The sequence below is a fragment of the Phalaenopsis equestris genome, unplaced genomic scaffold (genome assembly GCF_001263595.1).
Source record: "Phalaenopsis equestris unplaced genomic scaffold, ASM126359v1 Scaffold235074, whole genome shotgun sequence".
Lineage (NCBI taxonomy): Eukaryota > Viridiplantae > Streptophyta > Magnoliopsida > Asparagales > Orchidaceae > Phalaenopsis > Phalaenopsis equestris.
The window spans coordinates 257,352-266,879 of record NW_018252963.1 but is presented as its reverse complement, the minus strand read 5'-3'; the positions used below and the strand labels follow the sequence as shown (position 1 = coordinate 266,879).

At 33.0% G+C, this 9,528-nt stretch overlaps 1 protein-coding gene across 1 annotated transcript; it reads left to right on the top strand.

The window, feature by feature from the left end:
- Positions 1-7,771: 7,771 nt before the first annotated feature.
- On the top strand, positions 7,772-9,194 carry LOC110039072 (uncharacterized tRNA/rRNA methyltransferase YsgA-like; the record flags this gene model as incomplete). The annotated part of the gene is given in 1 exon segment (XM_020744019.1): positions 7,772-9,194. A coding segment is annotated over 1 exon segment (58 nt), but the record flags the coding sequence as incomplete, so codon positions are not given.
- Positions 9,195-9,528: the final 334 nt, after the last annotated feature.

The following is a 9,528-nucleotide window of genomic DNA, read 5'->3' as shown; positions in this document are numbered from 1 at the left end:
GAATGGTAAGATCAGAAGATAATAAAAAAGTAATTTGAGCCTGGACATGAAGATTTATTATATAAAACAAGAATCAAATTATTTTCTGGAGAACTGAAGTCTAGGTGGAAAGGGCCATTCAGAATTGTCAAAGTCTATCCCCAATGGAGCTATTAATATTAAAGATCCCAAGATTGGAAGGATATTTAAAGTGAATTGGCACATATTGAAACCATATTTTGATGGTCAAAGACCAGTGTTCAAAGAGACTATAATGTTGGGTCTCCCAAAATACAGACTGGGAATGTCGGGTTGACAGCATTAAACCAAGTGCTTTGTGGGAGGCAACCCATAATTATCGTTATTTATTTTGTTTTTATATTTTACTTATATTAATATACTTGTGCTTCTATAAATTTCGTTTATTTGAGAAATTTTACATTGATAAAATATTTAAAAACATCTTTATTTACTTAACTGTATGGAAAAATTGAGAATTTAATAGATTAAAATTGAAATGGCAAAATTTTTAGAACTCGTGCATGATGCGCGAGATTGGTGCTTGATGCACCATATTCCAGAGAGTTGGCGCATGATGCACCAGAATTGGTGCATGATGGCGCAGTGACAAAAATGACTTAAAAAGTTTCAAATGGCGATTTTTGGCAAGTTCTTCTCCTTATAAGTCCCAAAAACTAATTCCAAAGTTAACTTTAAGGGGGAAAACGAGGGAAGAGTCACTAGTTTTCAATTCCAATGGCGTCTCACTCTAAAAATTCTGCTAGATTTGAAATTTTCAACTGGAGAAAGTTTGACAGTTTCTATGCGCAGAACTTACATGATAGTGTTCTTGTGAAGAAGAGGCTAATCAAAGAAAGAGGTTTTGTGAATCGAGGATTCAATGCACGGAACACTTGAGTAGAAGAGATTATTGCGCATAGATAATGGGAAGTGCTTTGTTACACTATTGTCATCGTAGTTGTCCCTATGGTGAAAGAGTTTTATACAAATATACTTGGAATCAACAAAAGAATTGTCTACGTGCAGCACAATTTTGTGCAGTTCACTCCTTTAAGAATAAACGAGATGTTTATAATTAAAAAAGTGCCTATTTACCGCTACTCAAATTTTACCCCTACGAGAGATAATATGAATGAACTCTATTGATACCTTACGGATGAAGATGCAAATTGAGAGGCTAGAGATGATGGAAATGTAAGTTTTTCTTCATCATTATTAAATCCTACTTCTAAGGTGTGGCATTTCTTTATTGCATTGAAATTACTTCCCTCTATGAAAATCAATAAGGTAACTAAGAAGAGTGTTATTTTGAACTACTGTATTCAAACTGGAAAACCTATTGATATTGGAGCAATAATTGTAAAATCAGTTTTGGGTTTGATTATCAATGGATCTGCAACTGGATTGGGACATATGTCCACTATTTTCTTACTATGCAGTCAATCGCAAATACCTTATGAGAGTTGGGAAAAAGTGCTTCTTCCTTAGAAGTCGAAAGATCAAGAAGTCTATTGCAATTGTATTGGAATGGGAGATGAGAATGATATGAATGTACTGATGGATCAAGCATCCCAGAATTCATCACCTATTCAGCCTTACTTCAGTTTGAACGTACTTTTGAAAAGGATTAAGAAGATATAAAAAGTGGTACAAAACCTTATGCATGCAACTGAGAATGTCTCTGAAATGTTGGATCATATGGATTGGAGACTGAAGGAACATTTTGAACATACTGGTCGTGTTGAAGATAATTTGGTACGTATGTTCAAGAAATATGCTTGGATTGGGGAAGATTCAACTGATGAATTTCCTTATCAACGCTTCTAAAACTTGTACGTACACTACCAATCTATGGGAGATATCTATGAGAACGATAGTGAAAAAGATGTTCGAACTTAACCTATACATGGATTATTTTGTTTAGTACTTCTTGTTTGTGTTAATATGTTATGTTGGATTGCTTTTACTTTTACTATTAAACCCTATTTATGTTTGTGTTTATTATTTTGATGTTTAGATTTCAGTGTTAGGATGTTTGGTTTGTTTTGGACACTAAATTAGATGTTTGTTGGCTTGAAAAATATTAGTTTGTAATACCGCAAATTTTATATATAAAAGAGAGTTATGTGTTGTTTTTTAAAGTTTGGTGTTAAAGTAATGTTTAAATTATGATTATAAAAGTTCATTTGAGTTAATTAGAGGAGGATGTAAAGCACGCAGCAAATTTTCACAGAAAATGAAATTTGGAAAATTAAGGTGTTGGCACATGATGCACCAGATTTGGCGCTAGATACACCAAAGTCCCGAAAAATGCCAGATTACCTAAAAAATTATGAAATCACACAATAAAACTCCATTTTTTGCTGCTTTAGTCAACTCCTACCACTAAACCCTAACCTAGGGCTTCGCATTGTGCGCATGAGAGAAGATTTCAGAGGCCAAAGATCTTAGATTTCATCTTCTCTTGGTAAGAGCTTCTCTTTAACCAGCTTCACTTTAAATTAGAAAAACCAAGAAATTTTTTTATTTTCATCATGGATTTTTCCTACATTATGGAAGATCTAAATTTTGGGATTTTCGATGGAAAAACTTGAAAAAAACTCATGGCTTGAAGAAAACTCATGGTGAAAAGTTTCTTACCAAATAATTTTACTTGGGGAGTTTGATTTTTGATTTTGTGATTTATTTAGATTTTATTTGGATTTTCATAGAAATTCCAATGGCTCCATGAGTAAAGAGAGGAAAGCCGACAAATGATTTTGACGCAAGAAGATTTGTCAATTTCAAAGCCCAACATTATTATAACACTCAAATGGAAGGTTTTGCTACTTCACTATAGTAGTGATTGTACCAATGATTCAGGAGTTTTATGCGAACTTGTAGTTTACCACTGATGATCACATCCTTGTGAGAGGTAAGAAAGTTAAATTTTCTAAGAAAAGGATCGATGCTTTTATGGGTTGAGAAATGTATTCCATTGTGAATATGCTATATTCGTGATGACTGATTCATCACTGGATGAAATGATTTCTTTTCTGACTGATGGAAGAGGAGAATGGAAGATTAAAAATAATAAGAAAGTTAACTTCTCTGTTTCCATGATGACTATTCAGTCAAAGGTATGAAACCATATCATCTCTGCTAAATTAATGTCAACAAATCATCACACCAATGTACCAAAGGATAAAGCTGTGCTAAACTTATGCATTCAGAAAATGAAGACAGTGGATGTTGGTGCTCTCATTATTCATCAAGCTCAGATTATAATTAATAGTACTGCAGCGAGTGGATTGGATTACCCTGCCCTGATTTTCACTTTTTGTGAACAATCAAGAGTAGAATCCCATAGAAATGAAGAAAAACTACAACCACAAAATCCTTTTGGGAAGCATATGGTTCAAGGAGTAGAATCATTTGTTGAGTCTAGGAGTGGAGGTATTGATAGACCCTCTACATCAGCTGTAGGGGCCTCTACATCTCGCTCTGCTTCACTTGGAAAAATTATGGAGCAGCTTATGATTCAACAAATGGATATAGTTATTATGCAGAATCAAATTGGAGAAAATAGAGCAAAAAATGCTTATAATGATGAGTATAAGGAGAGGAGATTTCAGCAAGATATAGCTTTTAAGGAAGTTATGGTTAGATATCTTAGGGGTGAATACAATATGGAATTTCCAACTTGCCCCAACTTTGCTCCTTATGCTTCTAATCATGATGAAGAAGAAGAAGAAGAAGAAGATGATGTTAAGGAAGGAAGTAAGTACTGATATTCTTAGAAGTTCTATTTATTTTGTTTGTTTACCTGCTATTTTTTATTATGCTGTTATTTGTTGTCATTTGAAACAGTTGTGTTAAAAACTTTCATTTGATGTTATGGACCTATATTGTAATAGTAACAGTAGATTTTTTTACTTTTTATGCATTTTTAGTATTCTTAGTTTTTGTTTCTATTTTTAATTTTTAGCAAATCCTTTAGAATATATTATGTTTCATTTAATGCTTTAAATTATGTATGTATTTTTAAAGTTAGTACCTGCAGTATAACAGAGCCTAGTTCATACTCAGAATTCCTTTACATGTTAGTTTTTATTTTTATGTATTTACTGTTTTCTTTCACCTACTACATTTTGTACTAAGACATGTTTAAATTGCTTAAAAACTTATGTTTGGGGGAAATAAAAATTTCTTTTAAAAAAGAAGTAAACTAAATTTTAATTGTCCTCAATTAGCTATAGTTCTAAAATTATTTAACATGACTTAGGATATTAAGATTTAACTTTAAATGACTATACTTATGTTTATTATACTTATGTTTATGATGTTTATGAATATTATGATAAATTTAGATAAAAGTTTTTAATAATGAAAGTCAATTTTGTAAGTTAAAGATATTTGGTATGAAAAGATAAGACTATGTTTTTCTATTTAAAGTAAAGGAAATTATATTTTTGAAGTATTAAGAATTTTAGAGTTTCATGTAAGAAGAAAAGAATGAAACTTTAAGAAAAGTCATAACCTAATATGAATTTATAAGGTGAATAAAGGTAAGGAGTTTAAACTTTAAGAAGGGGATAGTGAAGTTCAAATTTATTAAAGGCTATCCAGATATAGTAATCTTCACTTGAAAAAGAAAAAGAAAAGAAAGGATTGAAAAGATCCTAAAAGAAAAAAAAAAGAAAAAAGAAAAAGGAAAAAGAAAAAAAAAAGAAAGAAAGAAAAGAAAAGGAAAAGAAAAGAAAAGAAAAATGAGTGAGGAGAAGGTTGAGGGGAGAAGGGAGGAGATGCCTAATAAAAAATTGGGTTCACTTGAATCAACTTAAGGAAAAAGTTTTATTACATTTTCTAAACTTGCATTGAAGTATTAGTAGCATTACTAGTAAAATTTTCATGAAGTTCTTTTTCATATGAATGTTCTAAGTATCCTTAATATGACAAAATGCAATATTTCTTAAAATGAGTAGAGATTCAAAAATCTTAAATTTGATTACTAAGTACGCTTAAACTTAGAGTTTGAATCTAAATTATTAAAAGTTTTTCTTAAATATTACTATTATATTTATTAAACTAAAGCATAGGAGTAATAAGTTAATCTCTATCCTAAGTCATATGCTTTTATGTAGTAAAAGTGTCACTTGAGGACAAGTAACATTTAAGTTTGGGGGATTTTGATACACCAAAATAATATGTTATTTTAAGTATACATTTTATGCTTATTTTTTTTGATATTGCACTTAAAAAAAAGGGTATTTTCATGTTTTTTTATTACAGGTATATCAATTTTAGGCATTTGGAGCAAAAGTAGCAAAAAGGACAAAATTTGGAGTCAAAACAGCAAATTTTGGGAATTTTGGCGCCAGATTAGTGCTAGATGCGTCATTTTATAGAAAGTTGGAGCCAAATGTGTCAGATTGGCACCAGACGTGTCATTTTATAGAGAGTTTGTGCCAGATGAGCTAGATTGGCTCTAGATGCGTCATTTTACAAAGAGCTGGCGCCAGATGCGCCAAAACCCAAAAGAGCGTGGAATTTAGCAAGTTGGAGTCAGATGCGCTATAACTGGTGCCAGATTTGCCAAAGACGACTTTTTGTGGACTAAGGTGGCTCCGGAAAAATTTTGCATGAATTTTCAAAAGGACACTTGTTCTAAACACCCCTTGGAGTGATTGAATGCATCTAGACAGTTTGGAAGGTTTTTTATGAAGGGATATGTCTCTTAGATCAAGGGGCATGTCTTTGGAATTCAAAAGAGTTGACTTTTTGATGTAATTTTAGAGGAAATTTTAAATTCTTTTTTGAGGGAGGTGACCTTTAATAAAAGAGAGGGAAGTCTAGGGTAAAAGAGAGGTTGAAGTGACGTGAAAGGGGGGTGAAAGAGAGAAAGAGAGAAAAAATCAAGGGCTTGAAGATTTTCTTCAAGTATTGTAAGAGGAAAGGGAAGGTGAGAGATTTCTTCTTCATTACACTTCTAAGAGAGAATTGAGAGTGCATGTAAGAAGAGAAAGACTTGAAGAGAACTTATAGGGATTTGCTTGGGAAGGATTGTGAGATAAGTTGTGTTTTTTATTTCTTTTATTTTATAAACATGTTTTTATATATGAAATTTGTGTTTTTTTGTATCTTGTTGACCTCAATTTTGAAGTCTTCCTTTTCCTTTTTTAAGATACCCTAGGATCTAGCCTTATGATTTTTTTTCTATTTTGACTCTCATAGAGGACTAAACTAGGACCTACAATATTTAAAAATTTGAGTCATTTCTTCGCTCTTTGAAGTTTCATATGAACGATTTCAGATTCTCAACATTCGATTGAGTCGATTGAAAAACCGACATATCGAAGCTCAAATTGAGCTCCTATAGGAACTTGAAAGACATAGGTGGACCCCACGGCGTTCAACGTCTCACTTTCTGCCAAGAGCAATATGTTTAACTATGGTTGTCGTTTAAGTGAGAACCAGTCATCAATTTGCTCGTTAAATCGCTCCAATTGGACCAAAATAGCTTCTTTTGCCGCAACACACACAAATTAAAGTTAAATTGGTACGATATTCGACGAATTTGTTCGAGTGAGCCTGGATGATGAAACGAACCGCTCCAATGCGTTCAGAATGTTGATTTTAGCCTGTGAAGGATGTAAATCTTGATAGGGTTCATAGTTAGATTAGATTGTGCATAAATTGATAAATTTTGAATAAAATAATATTTTTTATTATTTAATAAATTCAGTTAAATAAAAAAAACCCACGCCTCCTCTTCTCTCCCTCGCCAAAAAAAAAAAATCGCTCGCTCACGCCTCTTCGGCCGAAACCCTTGCCACTATTTCGGCCAAAATCTCAAAGCTCCTTCCCGATTTTCCGGTCATCTTTCTTCTTTCCGAGCCCTAACCGACTCTCGCCGCCGCCGGTTGCTTTGTCGATAACCATTCTCTAACGGATTTTCTCGCCCAAATGAGTCTGGGTACCTTCCTTGTCAATCTTGGTCGGTTTCTTCCCCTCTGTGGCGTATTTCCCCCCCCCCGCCAGTCTTCACCGGCGGTAGCCTCATCGGTAAGCACCTCTCCTTCTCTCGGCTATAAATACCCCCTCTCTCGATGTCTTACGGGATCTTACCTCGACCCCCGATCAAACTCACTCAAGTTGTGCGATTTTTTTTATTCAAATTTATTTTCTCTTCTTCAATCATTTGAAGGATCGTCTCGCTTGACTCTTTTTGATCCTAAAATCCCGTTAGTCGTTCACATTCCTCTTTCTCCACTTTCTTGGATTGGTGGAATACTTTGTTCAGTAAAATTTTCTTCCTCCGACTTAATTTAATCATACAGAGTTTCTTTCTCTTAATGCTTGTTTTGATCCGTATGGATTGTGAATGGATTTTATGTTTGGTTTTAATGAGTGAATTTAAAAATTTGCTCATGTTCATGAATTAGAAAGAACGCATTGAGGTGTTCAGGTTCCTCGTTTTGTTGACGGTTCATGAGAGCATGTTCAAGATTTCGTTAATTGTTTAAGCTATATGTGGTGATGTGCTACTCTTGCTCACTCTGCTGATAATCATTGAGGCATATATTCTTATAAATGCTTTTCTCATCCAAGGTTGACGATCTATTGTTCGATTCTGCAGTAAGTCTCATCTTAACTATATATATCACTTTCGCCTTACATCTCGTTCTACAAGGTTTTATTTTACTGGACCAGCTGGTCTCAATAATACCACTATTCTAATTTTGGAAGATTTACGCATATACCATTTAATTCTTATTTATTTACTTGTCTAAGGGATTAAATGGCAATTTTTTTTACATATATGCCACCTTTTCTGCTTTGATGAAAATGTGTTTCACTGTCTAAAAGTTTAAGCAGTAATACTTTTGATGTAATATGAACGATTCGGGTGGTTTAAATATAAAATGTAAAGTCTAAGTTTTAAATATGTAAATATGTAATTATTCTTTATTGGTTATTTAACTTGGTGATCTTTGCCAGCATGTTAAAGTTGAATTTCCAAGAAATGCATAAGTTGAAATCCTGGAGGAATGTTGATTTAATCCTTGGAGTATTGCTGGAATTGGCTTTCTTGTTTACATGAATCTTTCTTTATTTGGTGTTAATCTTTCAAAAGTATTACAGTTATAAAAAAAAAAAATGGTGAAAGAAAGCAAGAACCTGCTACTTCAAGTCTTTCTCCGATTATCAATTGGTGTCTTTAATATTGATGTGATTTTAATTCTATAAATCATGAAAGATCTTACAATTTTTGTAGGTCTAAAACATCCTATTCTATACGAGTTCTTGGTTTGACTTATATTTTTTGAATTCTTTTCATATTCAGTTTACATCATTTGATTGCTCAACAAGAAAGTTTAGCTTTCCTTGCAGGATTATGGCTTCAAATTATTAAGCAGTGGAAGTTTTTTTTTCTTTATTCTTTACTTTCTCGGCTAAAAAAAAAAAATTAATTCTTGTTACATTTTGAAATCAGAATCGAATTGGTTTTGAGATTATGAATTGTTGTCTCCTTAAGTGGCTAGAATTTGATTTGGTTTTTGTATATGTTCATATCTGGAGTGATCATAATCCCTATATATATCTATATTAGTTTCCTGAGTTTTGTCGCCTTTCACAGCGGCATACTTACCGTGGATTCATTTTTTTTTAACGTATTCTTCCTTGCTCGATAGTATAAATTACTTGAGGAGAACTTGTTTAGAGGACATATTATTGATTCTTTTCATATGCCTTTATTTGGATGTCTGTTTCAAATATTCCACTAAATTTAATGAAAGTTTTAGGTACATACCACTTATTTCCTATGCATTTATATATTTCACAGACTTCGTTTCCTTTTTAATACTTATGCAACCTAAATTCTCTCGAATCGTGGAATTCGCCTACCTGTTTGTTTTGTTTTTGTGATTCTTGCGAGGTACATCGATAGGTGGACTGGACACCGACGCCTTGTAGCAAGCAGCAAGGACTTCATCAACCTTCTGGACGCCGGGGAGTTTGCAGGGTCCAAAAATTAAATAATGAAGAACTCTCTAGCATCGAGTGCTTGCTTCTTTTAGACGACATTGAGAGTCCAGAATTGTTCAATCTCCCCTACACTTCAATAGTACATATCCCTGGAAGCTTCTATGATATGCTTGGAGAATGCAAGGAAGAAATATATCCAAATTGGTTCCCTTTGCCTAACAGGAAGTTTAATTCTTGATGGTATCCATGATCCAAGTTATCTTGGCACACTAATAAGGTTATTTGTGGCTTTCAAATGATGTGACATTTCCCTTTGTGGTATTCCTCTCTTATGTCGACGTCTGTGCTTAGTAGAGAAATAACATTAACGTCTGTTGCTTCCTCTATCTTCCAATTTGGCTCAATACTTGTACCAAGTGATTTGGAAACTAGTTTTCTTGTATCCTTCTATAATTATGCTATATATTTTTTCGTTGGGAGATGAACATATTTTGCTTTGAATATAAATATACTTGGGAAGACTTTCATACATACCACTCAAATTCCTATATATTTACA